The following is a 23,267-nucleotide window of genomic DNA, read 5'->3' on the forward strand; positions in this document are numbered from 1 at the left end:
AAATCCGTAACATATACCACCTCAAAGGAATGGGTTTCTTTGGGACACTGAGCTTCACAACATGGCCTGAAGATAAACAGTATCATATTGGTAATACTGACAAAAAATGAAAATGCAATAAGAAGTCATGCCCTTTAGTTTCTTGGTTTTCAAACTTCCAGATTGACAGAGAAATCATTCCAGACAGTCTGCTTGCGTAAGGAAAGACGCGGTGCACAGGAAAACAGAGTTAAACCAAATACAGCGTTATAGTTGTAAGTAATACCTTGACTTATACCTGGAAATACGTCAGAGGCTGTGTGATCCTGGGAGTCAATGGTAAGAACTTTCTCTGAGTAAACAGTAAGATGCATTTGAGCTAAAGTTTTCCCTGTGGAGACTTGTATATAGTGCTTTGTATTGAACAATTTGGATGTAGCAAAAAGACAACTAGTTGTTTAAGGACTTGAATCTCTTGAGAAACTGGCAGTCGGTCTTCTAGCAGTATACAGCTAAAAAAGTATTCAGATATAGTATTTACCTCAACTGGAGCTGAGTATGCAGAAGTATCCCTAGGTGGCACACGTGACTAATAAAAGTCTTAGTCTGCTTTAAGAGAACATGTAACAGCCTCTGCTATCTCTTCTACTTTTCCAGTTCAGCTAGAATCACACTTCTTTTATTTGTATTGTTCCTATCAACTTGTGTTTGTTTAGCACATGCACAAGAGCAAAAGTAAGAAAATGTGCCTGTGAGTGCAACTAAGCATGGGTGGATGTTTATAAAAAGGAATGTGTGCACATATACAAGCATACAGGTGTAGTGTGTGTGTGTGTGTGTGTAAAGGCAGGTTATTCAGATGAAGGAAGTTCTAATGGTTAAGTTGGTAAGTCATATCATGACTGAATTTTATGCTAATGTACACGTATGCATGTGCACAAGTATGTCAGCAAATCAGTCTGCATAAGGAAGGTTACATGGAAAAACACGTGCACAGGCTTGGTTGTTTTTAGACATATATGTAGGAAGGCAAGGACCTGTGTGAGTGTGTCTGTCAGTCTGTGTGGCTGGGCACTAACCTGTACTCTGTGCCCAAGGTAGTGGTTCTTGGTGATGCCAAGTCAGTATGCACCGATGATATTCTGGGCGGGGGTCCAATTTTACGTCACATGATAACTGTAGAAGAAGCAAAGAAAGGATGAAAATGTCATGCATTCAGATTGCACTGTCTAAGATAACGGAATCGTCTGCTCAATTGTTTGTCCTTAAAAACAGTCTCTTTAAAAACTTGCATTTTGAGGTCAGATGGTGTCTAGTGCAAGATCAAAAGCTGTAGAAGGTAGAGGCTGCAGTATTTAAGGGAAATAAAACTGTGCTATTATAATATTAAAGTGTATGATAGAGTCTATATGCATTAAGTGGAATATTCCAAAGCTGTTCCTGTACTGGGAGTTTAAAGATAGTATCTCTCTGGAAAAAAGCTTTATCGTTTCTGGTCTCTGGATTACACTGCATAAAGATAAAAATTCTATTCGCATTCAAAATCCTGCTAGCTCTGACAAAAGGGAAATGGCCAATCTTTGAAATGAAAAGACATACAGGGGATGGCTCACAATGGAATTTAATGGAACACATTGGAAAATTCATGCAAAAGTGAAGGTCACTGCAAATTGCTCTCTGTTTTAGAATATTTTAGCTGTGAGAGAAAGAAAAATCTGGATGCCTGAGGAAGTGTGAAAGAGAGACACAGGATAAGCAGTAAGAGAAAAGTACATAGCCAAGAACACTAGGAAAACTATAAAAGGTAATGTGGTCCTTGGTACTTTATTTGAATCAAAAATAGAAGAATAATATGTTATAATAACACGCCTTGCATCTATATTAAGCAGAGTTACAATATCCATGATTTCTTATAAGAGTGAAATGACTAGTTTAAGGGATTTACATTGCTTAGGGTGGGGGTCATCTGGGTTACTTATATAAATAACTCAAGAACAGAAAGGCTTTAAAGTTTTTATTTTCTATTGCTAAAACAGAACTATCCGACCCTTTAGGTATTCCCAGATTACTCTGCATTTTTTACCACAGGTTAAAACAAATGTTTTTTTTTAAACAGGAAAGCGTCCTTCCTGCCTGACTGGCAACTGGCTGCCTCTGCATCTGTGTACCTTGCTCCATTAGATGGCCATCTAACTCTTAGAAATTATGGGACTGAATATTACCATTAACAGAGATTGAGAATGTACCTCTGTTTTGTGTGAACTTCCTTCAACTTGCCAGCATTAGTCTAGGGCTCAGATTCCCCAAACAAGACAGCCTTTCAAAGCTCAAAGAGCTGTGCTTCAACATCTTGAGAGAATTTTTAAATAGAGGACAAGATTCTTACCCTGGCTTTGATGATGGTGGGCCGAGGATCCAGGATACCCTGCATTTTCCTCAGTGCGGGAACAACAAAGAGATTGCAGGTGACAACAGCTGACACAGGGTTGCCTGTAGGACAAGGAACAGTTGGTGGTGACTCCCTCTTGACTTACTCTGTGAAATGCTGAAAGCGATCTCATCTTTTTATAGCAATTGCACTCTAAAGGACTCTAAAGAGCTCTTCATTCTATGTACAGGAAACGTTTCATTCAAGACTGGAGTGGCATGTGGCAAGTACACCTGTTGAAAGCTACACTCTCTGGCTGATGGTGTGCTGAAATCCTGCTCTGACCAGAACTGCCCCATGTTCCTCGGGCCCCACCATTTACCTCTGTTCCTCCATTGCCTTTTGTCTTACGCCTAGATTTGTCTGGGGATGAGGCAGGGTTTATTGTGCACAGCTATAGGTCCTAGCTGATAGGGCTCTTGATTCATGATTAAGGTTTCCAAGACCCATGGAAAAATAACTTTCAATTCCCTAACAGAGTGGCAAAATGCTTTAGTACAAATCTGAGGAGAATTCTACTGATTTATATGTTTTCTGTTGACTCACAAGAGAGGTGTATGACCAACGTCTGTCAAATACCATTTGTCTCACACATCTGGACTTCCCTAGATGACAGGTCTAAAATAAATACTACAATCAGACAGATGCTCCATTGATCTCTCCCCTGGAAGAAAATGTACTGCAGCAACTAAAACAGGAGAGAGAGAAAGCACTAGAGATACATCTGAAAACCACCAGCTTATCAAGAACAGGATTCCTTGTGTAGTCAGAAATCCATGCGAAGCCAGAGCAATAAGAATAAAATAAATTCCTCCTGATTTAGGAGGATAGAGATTTGTAGCCAGATCCCTAAGGAAACGTTTATTCTGAACGCGGCAATTTCCCAAGGCGACGCAGCACGCAGGAGGTGAAGCGATGCTGCCCTCTTTTGGTTCCACAGTACGATCATGATAAAAAAAATATTCTGTGACATGTTCCTTGGCACTCCCTCGTTTTTGTCTCCATTTTCAATACTTCAGAGTGGATGCACTGACTTACATGCACAGAATATTTACTGTGAAGGTGGAGGGAGCTGTAGGAAAAAACACCCCTGTATAGTACCACTTACAAAACCCAAGGAAATTGTTGGATGGAAGAAATCGTAAGGCCTGTACACCGGCAAATTCTAAGGACAGGAACAAGAACGAACTCCTTAGTATACCCCTATAAGTCCGTCTCTTCTGGCAATTTCTGGGAAAACCTTACATGTACCTTCCTTAGGGATGCCAACACCAGACATAGGTGCTGTGAAACGTCACTATTCTGTTTCATGTCTGTCATCTATGCACAGCAACAGAAGTAATCCGCAAAACATCTTACCTGGGAGCGCAAAGATTATTTTTCTTACGCCGTCAATATCCAGAGTTGCAAAAGTTGTTGGCAGGCTATGGAAAAGGAAAGCTATTTAATATCAGCACTAGATTTTGACTGAACATTATTATGTTATTATTATTTAAAACATTTGGGAAAGAAAACAAAACAGGATCTCTCTCTCTCTCCGCAGTTCATTAGCACCTGCTGCTTATTCCATACTGGGGGTATAATCCTCTCTTTGTGATGACAGAACAATTAGTTTTTCTTGGTATTCAGCTATGAAGTTTTAAGTAGACTCTTTTGCTTCTGGTGAGGAAACATCTAAAAGCAGATGAAGTAGTAATCAAAAATCTAAATCCTGTCTTCATGCTAGAAGCCAATTAACAAAGAAGTTAATACTGAAATTATGCAGTTACAGAGCTCTCTTTGTTTTTCACATAAGGCTCTCCAAATTTTTTGTAACATTAGTAACTCTCATTTCCCTTACTCCATTGTCTACAGCAGTAGTGACAACAGAGCAGTATTTCAGAGAAGCAAATGCTAGCTAGTCTGCAGATAAACAAATTCAGATACACAGGCAGAGCTGCAGTCAGGTAGGACCTAGGTCTATCAGCAAAGAGCGCTCTCTGCCTTTCAGAGCTGCTCCTGAGTGATCTTTAGTGACTTGTTATCAGGGCTATTACAGTTACACAAATAGGACAGTAATGTGATGGCTCAAGAATGTGGCTGGCAAAGAAAAGGGACTCATCCATTAAAAAAAGTTTCCTATGTACCTATGTTAATATCATCCTTTTAAACATTAGAAATTATACTTTATAGGAGAAATAATTAGGCTGAGTTCTTTGGCTTCATCTTGAGCTAACAACTATCACCCGGTCAGCAGATGAGAGTTGCTGACCAGCAGCAACTTTGGAGATTTGCCACATTTTGATCATTACTACCTAGTTTTATATCTGCTAGGACTAATCGATATCCTATTTTACCAGGGGAAGTTGGTGTTCAAAGTTTCTGTTTTAAAATGTCTCTAACATAACGGGAACTATGTGCCAGACCTCCAAATCTTATAACCAGTGTACAAACTGAGGTGCAAAAAATCTAATTGCTAATTCACATTTACTGGAAACTCTGAATTCTCATATGAGATTTCAACACCGTCATTGGTAAAGTCTTCCAGTACTTTCTTCTGGCGATGTTGCTAGACAAGATACAACCTTACAATAGCTCAGCAACTTTCAGGTCAAGTGGAGGAATGGTAAATCCCAGGCATCACTCTGCAGTCAGGTAGCATCAAAATACAGGCATACAATGCAAATTCTGGCTTCGCTCTTGGAACTTACTCAAGGGAATTTTTCCCAACATAGCAATCACAATTCATGTCTAAGGCCTTTTAAGACAGAATTAATAAAAACTAAGACACAGTATTTGCTATTGCACTACAGCCAATGAAAACGAGTGCTTACATTCTCAGTAAGATTAGATGACCAAATGTTTTGGTAGCAGTAAGAAATATCTTTCTTATGGCATAAAATGAAAATGGATGTTTGGGGAAAAGAAGATTTCTTAAAGCTTTTCTGGCTAGTTATTAAAAGTTTACTGCTACAAGTCTACAGAGGGATCACTAGAAGAAAGAATTACGTTCGTTTTCAGATAAGGCAGAACCAGAATTTAATATTCTGAATTCTCTAAATCAGGTTATCCATTCTTGTCAGCAGCGGAGGCTGGAGTACAGATCCCGCTTTTGGGACTTCCCCACATCAGTTGTAGCAGTATGACAGTGAGCAATTTCCACTCCTGGGCTACATCCAGCATGGGAAAAAACATGCTTTCAGCTCACTTGTTCCTTTTATGGAAGGGAGGTGGTGGTAGTAGCAGCACAAGCTCCAAACCCACATGCAGTTCTTTACTGGATTGTATGCAGAGACAGTAAAAGTATTTGTTTTCACAGCAAACACTCACTTTCTGTTCTGCTCCCTGGCAACACTTACGGGCTAGAGGGAATCGTTCCTGAAAGCTGCACTTGGCCTTGTGTTACTGGACCGTGCCAACCTAGCTTGCAAACAAACTGCACTCCATGGCTAGCGAGGCAGAGCTGTAGACATCTTTCTGCTACTGTACTGTGAAAGGGAACTGTCTATTTTCACTGCATGTAGTTTTCATCTTCTCTACAAAGCACACTTCCAGACTCATTAATTAGCAGTGCTACAGCAAAGGAAAGCAATGCTGAAACAGTTTTCTGAGGCAAACTAAACACATAAAGGATTGTGTTTACTTTAAAATTACTATGCTCAATATGCCAATTAGATAAAACTTTGTAAATTAGCTGTCACTCCACCTCTCTCAAGAAATTGCTTGTTTGTAGGAATATGACATGCAAATTTTGAAGTGAAATGAGATGCTCGTTAAGCAAACCAGCAGTTAAATGTCCTTATATTTCCCGGTTATTTCATAACAATGTCAGTATCTGAGCTCTGTGATCACAGTGAAGACTGTGGCCATGTTTATAGCATGCTGGTTTCCCCCCAGTCCCCAAACCTGATTTGCAACAGTTATCAGAGAAATATCTCTTACTGATAAAAAGTAATCTCTCTGTTCCAGTTCATTTCACCCATAAAGATGATGACTAATCTGAATAGGACTGATTTTGCTTCTGTTCCCATATATATATCTACCATGTGGTTTATAGTATATTTGGAAAACTGAAATCTACTGAGGCACTTTTATAGGATATTTGGCCCGATATAGCCTCCATCTATGCTGCCTAAGTAGAAAGATTTCTTACCCTGGTTTCATAAAAACTCTGCCAAAGTGAATCTGTGCGTGAAGATCAATATCCAGCACCTGTTTAAGATAGTCCTGTTTAAATTCGAAAAAGAAAATCGATTAAGTAACATCAAAGTGGCTTACATCATCTAAGCATTCAAAGCAATTAATTAATATCAAGTGAAGATGAAAGACTTTTCATATCCCGAAAGTGCTACAGTCCAGTGGGGAATTTCCAGTATTTGAAAGAAAGTATTTTCAAAAAGAAGAGGTGAAGAACAGACTCATTTTATGTGCCAAACCTGACTCCATGAGGACATAGTAACATATTTACTTAAAAGTCAGCTGCAGCATCAGAGTCTTAGAGGACCCCACAAATACCTACTACTAAAACATTCTCTGTGTCAAAGATGGAAAAAAGCCTTTATGGTTCAAAGTTAAGACTTAAATCACCAAGTTATTAACTTTTGCCATGGAAGCTATCTAGCAGTAGAGTTAGAGATCTCCTAGTACTTTTGAAATCAATACTTGTACTGTAGAAATCATAGTTTTCCAGGATACTGTAATTATTGTAATTTCTTGGGGACATGGCCTAATTCACAGTGGTTGGGTTTAACAGTCCTTAGAAAGGAAAAACTGTGGGTGGCTTGTGCGTTAGTTCAAGTTAAATGATTTTGCATAAAGACAATCAACCCATTTAATAAAACAAACTGAATTACTTCTTTAGTCTTTATTGAAAATTGCTGTGCTCAAAGACGCAGTATCCTGTCTGTTGTGTTTAGTGAGATTAAAGACACAGGATGTAACAGTCATCTGTGAAAAGAGACTTTGGAAGCAGTAAATCTGAAGCTCCCTTGCAGTTTTCCCATCTTTCTCTTTTTTTTTTTTTTTTGTGTGTGTGTTCAAATACTTGCAAAGCAGCAACTTTTTTCAGCCAGGCATGAATTCTCAATTATTGATTGTATTAACCCCGTTTTTACTTTCTATTTACTTTTTGGATGTTCACAGTTATTTCATTGAAACTGTTGAAATCTCAGTAGCAGAGGGCTAACCATCAGTGGAATATAGAGCCTATTGACTTTATGCTGTTGCCTCAAATTCAGACTGAGGAGAAAGTAGCCAGAAGGCATAAATGCCTGTAAGACCGTTCAGCAGTCCAGTCACTTCCTAGCGTTCCTGTGTCGGTACTATGTCGCCACATTCCCAATTTAAAGACCAGCACTTGTCCTTAGTTATTTTTCTAGGAATACTGAGGACAATAATGCGATTGAAAGTAATTGGCACTGGTTTAACTAGTTATCCATTTTCATGATGTATCCAACAATATGATTTCTACTCAGAAAAGTGACAAAAACAGCACTCATGTTTGCCATCTCCTAATGACTGTCTTTAGTATCTGTTAGTTATAAAAGGAGAGATGTTTCTTTTACCTGCCAAACTCACAGATTCAGCCTGGGATCAAAAAGTAATCTGAGTTTTCCTTCGCATAAGTCATGATTAATAAATGTCCTGCAGGTTCATCTACGCCCCACCAGCATCTGTGTATCCCTATTTTCTTTGATGGTTTTGGCACAGGGATTACCAACAGGAACTCAATCAACAATTCTGTTAATGATTCAAAAGGCAAATATATCAGCTCACTGTGTCTCGTATGTATTGCCTCTGTAGGACTATCAGGCGCAAAATGTGATAAAACTATTTTTGTAACAGATATAGCTTTGGCATGTTCAGGAAACAGATCTGCTGAGTAAGAAAGAGCTATTTATATACTCAGGTTGCTTTTCGAAGTACTTTCAAAGTAGCTTTATTCTATCTACATTTTACCTGCTCTGAGAATAAAAAGAAGTCTGTTGCCTTCGCGTGCTATTAACCAAGCACCTTCCTCATCATAACTACATAAATCATTCCTTAAATAAAAACACATTTGCGAATCAGTCACATCAAGAATTAAAATCTTCCCTGTTGTACTATGTCTACTATAGTACGGTAATAAGAACAAAGGGAATGAGGACAGCATTGAAGACTATTTTCTTAATTAATTCGCATTTAAGTGTTCCAAAAAAATTAAGATCCCGTTTTAATAAATATTAATACAAAGGTAGAAGCTCTGATGACAGACTCTGGCTTGAAATCCTTACATATATTGTAGCAAGTCATACTTAAATTTAGCATACCTTTTCCCCCATAGATACACCTCCTGATGTAATGATCACATCAGCACGGCTGATACCCTCATTCAGTGCATTCAGTAAATCATCTGGGCTACAGAAAAGAACAGGCAAGCAGATTAGTGACATGCAGCTATTATGAGTTGTAGCGTAAATAAGTGTCTGTGTGCACACATACAGACGTATATACACACACGTATATTAAGAAAGAGATACAGCTCTAGGATAATGTAAGATCTTTTCCTTCTTAAGACTCCACACTGCTCTATTCAAGTCAAGAACTGCAATCTCATTAAGTGAACACCACACTGGCACCTTTCTGTCTAAGAGCTTTGCAACAGGAACAGTGGGATACTTTAGGTTGTGACTGAAGAACACTAACACAAGTGTCTAAAAGTATGTAATTTGCACAGTAAGTAGCAATACAAATTATGATTTAGATGAACTGACAGGGCTATATAAAGGGACCTGACACATGAAAATTACTGGCCACCAAGCTGGCTGCAGTACTACCTGTCTAGCTTATTTGATGTGTGCAAAAATGGGGATAAGGCTCCACTTCAAACTTCCATCAGTGAAAAGTGGGAGTAAATCCTTTGTTTATCTTCTTCATTAGAGGGCTCTGCAGCAAAGCCAGCTGTACATCCACTTCATCTTGACAAACACAATCCATCCTGTTCAAGTGTCTATTTACCTTCATGAGAAACAGTCTAAGGGGAGCTGTGATGTTCCTCCAAACAAAGAGTATAACTGTGAAGGTGAAGGATAGAAGCTGAGTATATTTCAGTTTTGGTGTCTTAACTCTTTTTTTTTTTTTTTTAGATCTAAACTGGAAACTTTGAAGTGGGCATTAGCTATCCAATAGCAGTACTGATGCTAATACAGAGCTTCAAGGCATGCAGTGGAGAAACTCGGTAATACAACTTACACAAGACCAAAGGAATCTAAAAGAATTTCCAATATTTTAAATGCATACTTTGCATTTAACATTTGTGAACTGACCAGAAGCTGACCAATTGCTATGGCTGTATGTAATGTTCCTTCAACAGTATGTTTTTACTTTAATGATCCTGAAAGTTTTTCATGGGAGTCTGTTCCTTCTTAGAATGCAATTGAACAAATGGGCAATAATGCTAGTGACTGTATAAGGGACTTTACCTGGAATACAGCACCTCAGTTAAATGCCACACTACAATTACAAAATGCCATTACGGGTTATCAAGGCTTTGCAGGCTGCAAATGGCATGTGGGCTATCCTTCGGGAACTTTGGCTATATTTCACTGAAAGATAGAGTCACTGCAATTATTTTGGGGTTCAAACTGGAAACAGGAAAATTAGAAATACTGTGCAAGTCCTGGTTGACCTTTCAGAGACTAACAGAAACTGTGTGTTTCAAAAGGTCTCAGAAAAAAAAATCCTTTCCTCTGAGCATCCTGTCTTTGCCCATGGTTTAGTGAAATATAAGCAGCAGTTAGCATTATGTGGTGCTGTGCGCACTACAATTTATGTGACACAAGAAAACTGCGCTCCCTCACTGAGTAGAGATATCAAGTGCATGCAACCCTGCACACTCCTCATCTCCTCACCAGAGCCCCCTCAGGTGTCCTCTACCCTGGTTATGCCTTACAGGCAGAAAGACTCAAAACCCTTGCTCCACCATGTCCAGTGACGGATGCAGCATCTTCTTTGGCATCACAGTGTGGTTATCCTGCACAATTTTTCTACTTGTGTTGGGTTACTTCCACTCTTTAGGGTCATATTGCTTTGTAAGAGGTAGGCAATAAGCTACAGCAGAAGGAAGGGCAGATTGCTGGTGCCATAGTGTAGGCTGTAATCAATCAGATAGAATTATACACTACCTTTTTTTTAAAGGAATGAGTGGCTGCAGGTATTGTGGCATACCTCCACGACTTTTGTTTAGGGTACCGGGTATCTTGGGTACTCTAAATGGCCTGTAATGAATGGCTGAACTCTGTTTTCTTTGGGAGAAAATATAAAACATACGGACTCGAGCAAAACCATCTCCTTTTTTGTTCTTTAGGAAACAGAGGCATTTTCTCAGCTGCCCCTTCTGACATCTCAGGATCATTTTATCCAAAAACCAGCACAAGTCTTCATTAGTTGTTGAAGGCAAGAGGAAAAAGCAAGTCTGTTGTTGGCTACTGTCAGTGTCTTCTTCAGAACCAACTGTTTCATATTAATTGTCTAAGTAGTAATTTGTATGTAATAAGATACTGCTTAAGATTATTATAGCGTTTGTAATAGGAAAAGTCTCTCAAGATCTAAGTATTCCTTAATCCTTGCCAATGAAGGTGCAGATTGGAAAGCAGCAAGGAATATGTATTCATTACACAGGTCGATATAGGCCTTCCTGAAGCTCGATGACACTCAGACACTCATGCCGCTACTACTAGGCTAAGACTGCTTTCAGTATATTTTTCCCATTAGGTTGTGATGCAGCTAAGGAACTTATCTGGAGCTTGCTCCAGGCTGTTTCATTTTATCTTGCTTAATTATTTAAAAGTTATTCATAGGTAGCAAGACCACCTGTCTGGGGACATCCTAATTCTGGATTATGAAGTGTGCTTGCTTTTGGTTGTGGTTTGAGAATAATGGAAGGAACAGTAAAAAGCGAACGAGTCTACATTTAACTGCTGTTAAATAGAATGGAAGTGCTCCTACTTACATACCAAATATATATATGTGTGTATATATATAAAATTACTTAACAAAGGAAAAAAAAAACCCAAACCCAAAATAAGCCCGAACTCAAACCAGGTGAGGACTCAGTTCACACCTTTGTTTATGAGGGTAGCATACCACTGGAGTAGCTCATCATACAGTTTTTTTATTACATGTCATGTAAAAAGTTGAATATTACTGGACTTGGTGCATTTTTTTAGCATTTCCAGTAGAATGACCTGTATAATATATCCCTTTCTCTACCATCTGTATAATGCAGGACATTTAAAAATTCTACCACTAAAACTTTATCCAGCCGATAGCACTACATATCATCTTTAGGTAGTTGCAAAATGCATTGAATTCTTCCAAAATGAAAGATGTGATAGAAATTTTATTGTAATAAACTGAATGATTATGCTAGTTTGGTTTTTATTCTGAAGAAAGGAGACATTTACAGAATTCCCTCCCTTGCCTTTGCAGAAGGCTTTTCTCTTTTTGCTATATTTGGCACATTTCTTTTTGTCACTCAGGTCTGTCTAACTTTCTGTCCTACTTGAGGCTGGTAGTTCCACGATTCTGCAATTAACACTAAACACTCCTTACAGGAGTCACCTGCTGTAATCTTCAGTCAACACCATAGCAAACATTTTCCTTGCCTTTAGTAGATTTAATGCAGAGAGTTGTCATTCAAATTGCATATTAACACATATTTGATATAATCAGATAACAAGATACTACTTCTCGTTTCATTTGTTGAGTAACAATGAGCAGCTTCTCCTTTGGATTGACATGGAAAGGGAATAAATAACTGAAGACTGTTAACTTCTGAAAGAATAGACAAAATAACTCTGGCATCTGAGCATAACAGGACAAGATTGTTCTAAAAGGCCTGTGACAAATCACCATGAAGCTGAGAAATAACTCGCTGTCTGAGCAGGTACAAATCAGAAGCTATATTCTGAAGCCCTGGCCATTGCTAGGGGCAGGATACCGGATTAGCTAGACTAATGGTCTAATTTACTATGATAAATCCTTTAAAATGTCTTGTGAAAGTGCTATTCTTGGATTTTTTTCCTTCATGGACAGAACTGTAACAGGTGCTCAAATATAATGGTGAATACCTTAATCAATGTAAAGTAGATTTTGATGGGAAGCCTCATTTCCAGATGGCAAAACTATTCTGTTTCATTTGGTGATTTTCAAAGTCAGAGTGACACTGCGCACAGGAAGGGAGTGTGCTTTTCTAACATGCTGCAACTGATATAAAAAAATTATACACTCTGTATGTTTCAGACCAGATCCCAGCATCTTCTGTAAATGCAACTAAGAAAATTTGTTCTATAAGGATTACAGTTTATGAAACTATTCATATAGGTAAATAAGCACAAATCCAAACTTTCTCTCAACAGTAGAAATCCCCATCTACAGCAGATTGTGTCTGCGCAAATATTATGTGTATTGTACATACATTTTTGAAGCTGCAGACATAATGCTTTGCACAAAGAGTCCAGGTACTTTTAAGTATATCTTTATATTCTCTGCTAATTTTGCCAGTCTGATAAACAGAGTATCTACTTTACTACCTCAATTTCCTGACCCTCTTTATTCAGTTTTATGGAACAGAATGGGCAGTACAATCTGGAAATTACTTGGAGGGTATCTGTTGTATAGTGGCAGCAGCATGCGTAGAATCCAGCAAGCAGATGCATGACATAACAGTTGACATGCCACTTGACTTCTTTAATTTGAAGAGAGGGCTTGCAGGATGGCAGTATACCAGAATAGGAACACCTTCTGGATTCATGAAAAATTCTGATTATCGAAGCTAGTTTGTGGAAAACTGTTATGCAGCACTTGATTACTAGGCTGTCTTTGAACTGAAAAGATACACAGGCGCTTGAGAGCTTGAACAAGGAAATGATGTAAGCCTCATTAAAATAGACATCAGCCACGTAGAAGATTTTTTCCTTTATCTCAAAAGAAATAGCTACAGTACAGTCAAGACCAAAGAATTCTCTGTTTTAAGTGCCATTTTGAAGCACCCTAAATTACAGTGTAATTTTCTCTTTCAAATAGAAATCAACATCTGTTAATTCACTTCTGTTGATCCTATTGTTGTGCTTCACTGTCATTAATTAAAAAATCTGTCAGCCTTTTCTGCGATACAACCCTTAACACCAGCAGTTTGATACATGCAATTAAACTGCTCAGTTTTCTAATTTAATTTAGAAAACAAATAACAACAAATGGTGATCTGCATCACCTACCACTCTGCAGTAAAATGAGCGATTCCTGTAAAATTAAACTGGAACCTTTAGTTAGGACTGACTTATCAAGCCATTGTCACAGTACAAAATCCATAGTTCATTACTAATTTCCAGGACCATTTCCACCAAGTTCTTTGCCACAGTAGTCTCATTCATTCAAGTTAACCTCATTACCTGACAGTCATTTCCAGTCCTTGTTGTTCATTGCCATGTACAGCTATTACTGTTGGGTGACTACTAGAAACACTTGTGATTGTTGTACTCTTCTATGCATCAGCCCAGGCTTTTATAAACCCAGGTCTTCTGGAAACCTGTACTTGCAAAATTTGTGCATGCAAACCATCACAGTTAAGCACCTTAAACCTGTGTGCTTACAGATATATTGGACACAGATACAGAAAGATATACATGCACCATAATGCACCAGACATGCAGAAGTGTCTATTGTGAGTACAAAAGCAGAGCTGGGTAACCTTTCTTGCCTACTGTTTTACTTCATTTGAAAGCACCTCAAGCATTTCAGTTATATGCTGAAATAATTACCCCTTCAGACGTGATTCACCTCACAGATTCAGAGGAGCTACAGATTCCTGGACACATAGTGAAAACTGAAGTGCTAGCAGTGATCTGACACCAATCACACTAAAGACCAAAGTAGACCAGCTGCTCCTCTAAACTACAGCACTTGACTGTAAACTTCAAAAGGCTATGTGCCGTCTGTAGGCACCCTGATTTTTGCACATTTTGGCCATGCCCACACAAGCTGGGAACAGTGGTTTGTGCTAGTTTTGTGTCTTATGAAGTCTCTTTTCTGCTAAACAGATCTCCCAGAAGAAGAAAAGATTTAACTAAGGTACAAGGACCTGCTAGAAACTCCCCTTGTATGCAAAGATCCCAATCAAGCTTCTAGTTTTACATCAGAAAAAAAGAAGAAACACCTCCAAAACAACAAAGAATTTATCAAAGTAAAACTTTCATCAAAAAACCAAGAGACTGTACTTATTGTACTCAGACAGAGATCTCATCAAGCTCAATGACATTTCTGTTTGAGGAAAGATGGGATATGGTTTTGATCCTTTATGATTAACTCTCATTTTTCTTCTTGTGCTCATTCAGTTGAGGTGACAGATTTCAAAACGAATAGACGAATGCAGCTAGGCATAAAGACAAAGTCTGTCACTCACTTCTCACCTCATGGCCAAGAGGAATATTTTGCATATCAGTAATCTGCAGCATGCAGAATAGTGAATAAATGCCATATTAGGTTTAGCCAACTAAAACCCAACTTCTGTAGAATGTAATATTGAATGTAATTTGATGAATGTATTTCAATGAATGTAATTGAATGAATGAATATTTGAATGTAATAGGAATTCTGTGTTTTGACTAGTATGGATTTCTAAAGCAGAAGAAGATCTGATTTTGATGATGTATGTAGGAACATATGGGCACTCTTCTGAAACTGTATTTGTTTCAAAATTCTCCAGTGTATTTCATCATGTTCTCATAATGTGTCTTCCTTCTACCTTCTGTGGTATTTCCCTGGATCACTTTGAACAGATGCAGTATGTTTTCCCTAAGAATACAGGCCAGCTTGTGAGGAAAGCTGGAATAATTACAGTAGCTTTTGGCTTGTTCAACATGACTATGTAAGTTTTGACTATCTGATAGCAACATAAAAGCATCTGTCTTTGTTACTTTTTGCTGCTCCTTTAATTGATGCTGCTACAAATAAGAACACTATTTCGCAGAGCATTCTTTTTCATGTTACATTTATGAACTCAAAGAGACTTTGATTAGAGGTCTTCAACTCTTTGCTGAAGTTACCATGAGATCTGCCTAACGCCTTCAACTTTTTCTCTGTATCTGGATGATATCATATTTTACTCCACTGTTTTCATGAACTGTTTCAGAAGACTCCCACTCATATATATGCCAGAACGACAAAAGACCAGAGAGGTCAGAAAAAGAGATAGGTGTGGGAGCGCAACAGGAAAAGGTCCCGTGTTGTAGAAGCCAGGTGCTTATGTACTACGGAGCACGTTCCTACATGAAGGCATTACGTTGTTGATGGTTGGGTCCTGTATCGCATTCATGTCTGTACAGTCATCTGCAAGCATCTGCTTGTGAATTGTAGTGATTTTTTTCATCAATGCTGAAAGAACAGAACCAAAGCTTTGATAACAGTTGTCTTCAAGTGCTGTGCCATTGTACTAACCCGTGAGCACTTTATTCACTCTAAATCCAAGCTAGTGTGTGTCCACTGAATGTAAGAAGAAGCCTGAGAACAGCTGGTTTCCATTAATTAATAAATTATCCCTGGCTATTTTACTGGCTGAGGACAATGAACCTTATCCCAATACTTGCCAGAAATCCATTAGTTTTTCCAAGAAGTTGGATGGGATTTCACTGGTAAAGACAATAGCTTCTATTTTATGTTCCTTCTTATGAAGGAAGTGAATCTGTATGGATTCACTGAAAAGTTTTCACTTTTGGAGTGGAAAATATTCAACAGTTGTAGCTGGGTTGAAATAATATGACTGAAGATTACACCACACAATACAATAATCGGTGCCAATGACATTGCTCATCAGTAAAGATGACAGCGCACTGACTCTGAAGGGTAGACATGGTTCTGAGGTTCTTTCTTTCAGAGCTCTCATGAAATACGAGAATTGGCTTATACTGACATAACGGAAAGTAAAATATTATGATTGATGTAATTAGTGCCAGTTGCTCATATAAAGCAAATAGTATTACAAAATCTGACACATGGTGACATGGTATTGTTATCATGGAATTTCTTATCTTTTCATTTTGCTTTAGCTTCAATTTTAAGTAAGACTAAATTTTAAATAAAATTTTAAGTGAATTTTAAGTAAATTCATCCCCCCGTAAACTGGTGTAACTGCTATTGAACTACAGTATGGCTGTCTCCATGACAGTAGAAATGCAGTCCCTAAAGACAATGCCTCAAAATGAAGGTTTTCTCTGTAAAGCTCCACCTTTTACAGAATCATAACTTAGTCACTTGGAAAAATGTCTGTCTCCAGAAGAAAAATGACTTGAAAGCCACAGGTCGGAGACAATATAAAAAGGCCTTTTAAAATTCCCTGTCATCAGCTATGTCTTAAAACAAATAATTATTTTTTAGAAAATGTCAAATGAAAGATGACATCGATTTTTGTTTACTAAAACATAATACAAATTCTCCAAGAAGAGTAAACTACAGTTTATTAGAAATAAGTGAAGAGAAGGAACAGGAAGAGAAACTTATCCTGTTTGAGACCAGCAAGTCAATTTTTTGACAGCTGTTAGTCAATGGAAGGAACTAGAACTTCATTTGTCTCTACAATACTGGACTATATTCCTTCAAGCACAAAGATGTTTTTAGTGTAAGAAAATGCCCATTGCATTTTCTCCTGCTCTGGGAGCAGAAGCATTTTCTTATTTGCTTCATGCTTTGGGTAGCAAGGCTTTATTCTAGGGGCTGTTTTTTGTTGATGCTTGCCCCAGCACTGCTTAGAAGAGCCCAAAGGCTCATTTAATGTGTCCTCTAGATTTAGGCTGTTAGCAATGATACGTGAACTGACTTGTATGAGGTATTCCAAGCTGATCACCTGCTGGTAGATTCCAGCTTCTAAGCAATTCCTGATAAAGCAGACAGTCTATATCATGTTCTTTGCATTCATCTAAAATGTTTTAAAGACTGCAGGTTCTTGTAAGCTAATTGCAGTTAAGTTTTTTGGGATGTGTAGGATATAGCGTAAGATTCTAGTGGGTTGATTTCTTTAGTCAATTTAATGAGGAAAACCTAGATTTATGACAACCTGGCTTCAGCATGAACAACCAATTGCTAAACAAGAACAAGTCTTTTGAAGGCTAAGGATATGGCAGATTGATCCAGTAATGAGTACAGAAACTTGTTTTTCCAGTATGCAAAGCGAACGTAAAGCTAAAACTCAATCCTCCAACCTTTTGTTATAAAAACAGGCCCATTAACCTCAGTGAGGATCCTCACATGACTGAAGTTTTCAGGTACTAGCCTTCGATAGGTTTTTCATTACTTTTCTGCCTATTTTTAATTCCTACAAGAATCAAACTATACACTAATGTTTCTGTTTGTTAATGGAGAAAATGACAGGTGGTTTACTCTCCCCCTTTGGCCTGTCTGTGATAGGAGGTAAGTTCTGTAAATTAACCTATATGATTAAGCCATCCCCCTAAATAAGACCTAGTATATAATTGTACATGTATTTTGGAAAAAAAGCGTAGTGGATAGTTTAGAGATTTCATGAACATTCCAGTTAGCCTGCTTTAGAGATGATTAGTGTGGTAATGGAAAAACAAGTATGCAGGTATGACTGAAGAGTCATAACAGTGACTTCCCTAGAGTTGTACTCCACTACTACCTTCAAGCAGGTTTCTTCCTAATTTGCTCTATTTTTAAAAGGTAAAAGCCTTGATGGATGAAGATGTTTGCTGCTACTGACAAGTAATGTAAACATTCTTGGTATTACAGAATTTTAATTTTATCAACGTTGTGGAGCCATGTGCGTCTACAGTGCACTGGTGCATAAGAACTTAGCTGACAAGGCAGTGTTATTTAGTGGACAGAATAAAACACCGTTTGCTTCTGTATGGCAACCATTGGTAGAATCCGTGCTCCAAGCTCTGCACTGACAGACACCTAGTTGAGTCTGCCTGTGAGCATGCATGTGCCTCAACGTCCCAAGTGTTTTAAAAACAGTGCTCACCAATCTGGTAGGCCTGTCTCCGCAGTGTTCTGGAAGCTCTGTGTCCCTTCTTCTTTAAAAACGTCTGGCTTCCTGAGGGTAAAGGAAGCAGAAGGGGTATAATAAAGAGCCAGGGAAGGAGAGAGGCTCCTGGGGTGAAAGGGATGCTCCGTGCCCAGCTGTGTCCCCCTTGGTGGCTCTGAATATTCAAAATCATCATAGGAAATGCTTCCTCTCTGCAAGGCCTGCCAATGGGAGAGAAAGGGAGTGCACGGGAACACCTTTCTGTTATAGTTTGGACAGGCTTCTCACAAGGATGAAGAGTGAAGTTATGGAAGGATTTAGGCTCAACTGGGCATGCCAACAATACGTAGTTCATCTTTCCTTGCAGAGTCTGTGGAGAAACTTCTTTACTCTTGACTTCCAGACAAAGCAAAATGAAGTGTTAAACACTTTGACATTTTGGAAGGAGGACCACAGACAATGGGAAAATACTTGGAGATGAGCCCCATTGAAACATTTTTACTCACACTTTCTAGCTTCTTATTCAGGAAATGGGTCTCAATGCATATTAAAAGTCACCTTCTTGACTACAAGGGGGAAAGGGCTGTATTTATCCTGGTTTTATATCTCCATAGTCAATAAAGATGCCACTTCATTCATGAGAAGCTTCATACCCAGCTACCCTGCTCCAAGAGGCAGGATTAGAAAAAATGTCCAAAACTGAAAAAGTTACTGCTATCAGGACCTTATTTAAAACAATTAAAGTTTTGCTATGAATTCCTGTTTTATGAAGACAGCATTTCCTTTTACATATACTTCTTCCAAGTCAGTTTCATTGGGAAGAAATAATTTTTAGATAGTGTCCTTTGTAACAGAAATAGGAAATAAGCCAAAATTATGTTTTTATACTTTAAATGTAGGAAAATTAAATGTAAAATGTAAAAAATCTTCATTTGACATGAAGATTTATAAATGTCTCTTTTAAAAAAACTAAAATAAGATGTTCAAGACTGAAAAGGACCAGGTCATGAATCGTCACTGCACAACTCTTGAGCCCTTTCTTCTTTTCAGATGGCTGAACTGTTAACCACAAAGTCAAGCTCTCTCTCCAGTCCCCAGTCCAGGCTCAGCTGATCCTGCACATAGCAGGGGCAGCCTATCATTTCAAAGATCACTTCTGGGCACACACAGATCCTGTCTGACTGAGGAATGTGAGGAGAAGAGTGGGCCAGTGCGCCTGCACTATTGTTATACTGTTATGCATGCACACGGACACTGCTAACGTGAAATCTAAAATCCTCTTTGTCACCTTGTAAATCCATGCCTGGCTCCTCCTCATAGGTCATCACAGAAAGGGTCTGTTAGATCAGATGTGTACCAATGTTGTTTGGAAGTCATGGAAAAATACTAAAACTATTCAGGTTGTAAGTTTAGATGTCCATTTCTTTCTGACAGTTTTCCCAAGATAGCCATTTCCTAAAATGGCTTCAGTCCCTCAGTTGTTCTTCTATTCATTGCCAGAGAACAAAGTCAGTCTTTGTTTCTCGAAATAGGGTCACTGTGTCAGGAAGTGACATACAAAAGACTTTCAGATTTCGTAAGTGATCCCAGCTTCTGGTTTACTCATCAACATTACGGACAGCAGCCTCAAAAGTCAATAACTTTTTCCAGTAAGGTGCTAAACTCTAAGAGTACTCTCACTCTCACAATGTTCTTCTCCAAGAAGGCAGGCTGAAACTACAGATGTTTCTAAACAACACAATGAATTGCACAGAGGTAAGGAAATCAAAAGCATCTTGTTGAAATTTCCGGAAAGTTTCAAATTCATTTGAGCATCACATATCAAAATAGCCAAAGCTCTGACTGGCATTCTGTCTTTATAGATCACTGTTGCTGTGTTATTTCTGCTGGTACTGGTCTTCTGAGCTTGTGCTTCTACTACGTATTGTCCATTAGTATAACATGAAAATTAATTTAATGCTCTGAAGTAAGAGTTAAGAAATTATTTGCAACCAGGAGAAATAATTTTGATAGTTTTGTCTGATTTGGTATTTAATATAGTCTGGGAACCTCCCTGAACTTGCTTCTGTTTGAACTGTAGATGACATTTAAATAAATATCCAATCTTGCACTGAAATGAGTATCTATCAAAGCATTTGATCTAGTTTTCTAATCACAATGACTTTCATTGTTAAAATTATGCTTTATTTACAGTCTGAATTAGCCTAACTTTAATATCTAGCCATTGCTGCTGAAATAGAAACTTTATTAAAAGTTTTTTCTCCATGTGGCTCAGTATTATTGGAATGTAATCAAGTCATCTTGTAAGAATATCTTTGTTGAACTAAACAGCCCGAGTTCTGATACTGTTGGAGTATACGGTCCATCTTTCAACCACTTAAAAAATTTAATGGTTCTCCTCTGAATTCTGTACAATATACTGTTGTCTTCTTGTCCTGGGAATACAAAGGTAAAGTCAAAAATAACCTTCTACTTCTACAGGAGACTTAGCTCTTTATACATATGCTAGAACTTGTATTTAGCAGATCACTTGCTATGATTCTCAAATCTTCTCCTAAATCTTTACTTTTCAGGATATAATCCTCCATCCTGTAAATTTTACTTACATTCTTTAGTCCTATATATATCAATTCATACTTGTATTAATAATACACTAATAACCAGTTTTCTGAGTGATTCATATCGCTGACACAGTGACCCATCTTCAACATTCACCACTTCTTTGATCTTTCTGTATCTACTGCCTTTATTAGTTTTAATTATTTTCTTCTAGGCTATTAATAGTAAAAATTCAATCCTCAAAAATTTCTCGGTGACTTGGGAACCCAAATTCCTACGTATGATCTAGATATTAAGGAGGTTGAAAGTCATTTAAGCAAATGCTATTTTGGCTCCTAGAGGCTGAAGTTCTTTTGGAAACAGAACTTATGTCTCCAGGTATTTTTTAAAATGTTAACATATGCCTCAAAAATAGACTACAGTAGTTTTTATTTCACTCCAACAAATACAGTTACAAATTCCCTCTGTTTTCAAATATAGGAGGATTTTCACAGTATTCTGTCCTCTCTACTATTTGGTCTTTAGTGTCATGTTCTACTACTGGGCTGTGATTCTATAAATGCTAATTCAGGAAGAAGTCCATGCTTGTGTTGAGGACAATTAGGAGAATGACACGCTGTTGTGCATTAGCTTTGCACCTGTCACCTCTACAGCATGAAATTTTATTACCTGTCACACTATGTAGTTTCCTACTGGTACAGAAGATCCCCTGGGACTTGCACTGCCCCATTTCACTAGTTCTTTTTTTCACTTCTGTTTTGGCTCAGATGTTTCTTTGTGTTTTTTGAATATGTGCATTAGATGAGATGACTTGTCACATATGACAACGTATCTGAAGTTTGCCCTAATGATTATCAAGAGTTGTGACAGATATTAAACATTTCTGCTTGAAAAGGAGAATATTCTTCTTGACAGGGCACAATGAAAGACAGGACCTCCATATCTGAATCACCTTCAAAGCGATACCCAGTGTCCCTGGATTCATTAGGCTATGATCACACTTTGTAACACCATCATTCTTTGAGCAGATCTAGAACAGAAGTCACTTTAGCAAAAACTAATATTGTGACATTTGATTTGAGGCCTTTTCTCTAATAAGCCTTTTCTTGCAGTCATTTGTTAAATGATACTACTACTACTACTACTACTAATTCTGTTCACAGTATATTTGATTGTACCCAAGTTGGACATTAAACTGGTGCAGGGAGAGGCTAGGATTCTGTGGCTGAATTCTGCCTATAACTTATATTCTAACTCATAAGATGATATATGTCAAGTCGATATTGCATGAGAAATTTTGGAGTTAGAGCGGTTTCCCCGCTCTTATCCCTCCACTCCAGATGTTCCATCTGAATTATAATACTGGTAATTACATGCAACCCACACAAGTACATAAGATTTAAACCTCTTTTTGGATGGCAAACATAAAATTCAAGCAGACTAAATCCCTGAATAAGATCTTAGTATCCCTTCCAAAATCTGAAGGGACTCTTTCAAAGCCTTTATTTTAGGGATATCATACAGTAACGCTGTCAAAATAGCAAGGGTGATTTTTAATCGGTTTACCTGTCACTTAGGAGCTCTATGTCAAACAATATGTCATAAAAGAGAGATATATAAATGAGAAACTAATCACTTATAATGTCGAAAAACGCTCACATGCTGCTGATTTTATAACTATTCTGATAAATTTTTAAAGCAACTGAGCAGATAATATGAATTTCCTAAATGTTTCTCCTAAGGGGAGAGAGAGATTCTTTCCCTCTCCATTGTGAAATCACAGGCTCATATATGGAAATGCAGCTTGAAGCAGCTAGTTATACATGTCTCTGAGAAAAATGGCAAGGGAATTAGAAAACAGGGACAAGAATGCAGAGAAAGGGAAAATGCACTCATGTAAACAAAGGTAAAAACAGAGGAAATTGAATTCATTACATACGTGATCAAAATTCTTTAGCGAGTTTAATAAGAGAGTCTCTCATAGAAGGAAAACTGTCAAAATGGAAGATGGCTTTCTAAAACAGAGGCTCATGCTATAGCAGATTTTGCTAGGGCTAAATTTCACAGCTTTAAATAAACAGTGAATACAAAGAACAACACAAGTGAAATAATCAGACACAAAAATATCCTGATAATTAAGTTAGCAGAGTGCTACAGATCAGATCAGAGATGTAACTCTTGTTTTTATCAATGGTTTCCAAAGAACCAAATAATTTCAGAGACTATAAGCAAAGAAAATGAAATTAGAAACCTTTTTAACTTGGTCTTGTTATATGAGACAACACTCAAAAGTACATTGGAATACCA

General features: G+C 37.9%; 1 protein-coding gene across 1 annotated transcript in view; it reads right to left on the minus strand.

Annotated features, from left to right (window-relative positions):
• The window catches only part of GPHN (gephyrin), a 211,087-nt gene that overhangs the window by 1,868 nt on the left and 185,952 nt on the right, over nucleotides 1-23,267 (minus strand). Inside the window, exons 18-23 of the mRNA XM_009321000.1 lie at nucleotides 18,399-18,470; nucleotides 8,695-8,782; nucleotides 6,540-6,613; nucleotides 3,767-3,831; nucleotides 2,366-2,469; nucleotides 1,059-1,155 (exon numbers count right to left, since the gene is read on the minus strand). Coding sequence (XP_009319275.1) covers nucleotides 1,059-1,155; nucleotides 2,366-2,469; nucleotides 3,767-3,831; nucleotides 6,540-6,613; nucleotides 8,695-8,782; nucleotides 18,399-18,470 — 500 coding nt within the window. The remainder of the gene's footprint in view (nucleotides 1-1,058; nucleotides 1,156-2,365; nucleotides 2,470-3,766; nucleotides 3,832-6,539; nucleotides 6,614-8,694; nucleotides 8,783-18,398; nucleotides 18,471-23,267) is intronic.

This window comes from Pygoscelis adeliae, unplaced genomic scaffold (assembly GCF_000699105.1).
Source record: "Pygoscelis adeliae isolate BGI_AS28 unplaced genomic scaffold, ASM69910v1 Scaffold3, whole genome shotgun sequence".
Lineage (NCBI taxonomy): Eukaryota > Metazoa > Chordata > Aves > Sphenisciformes > Spheniscidae > Pygoscelis > Pygoscelis adeliae.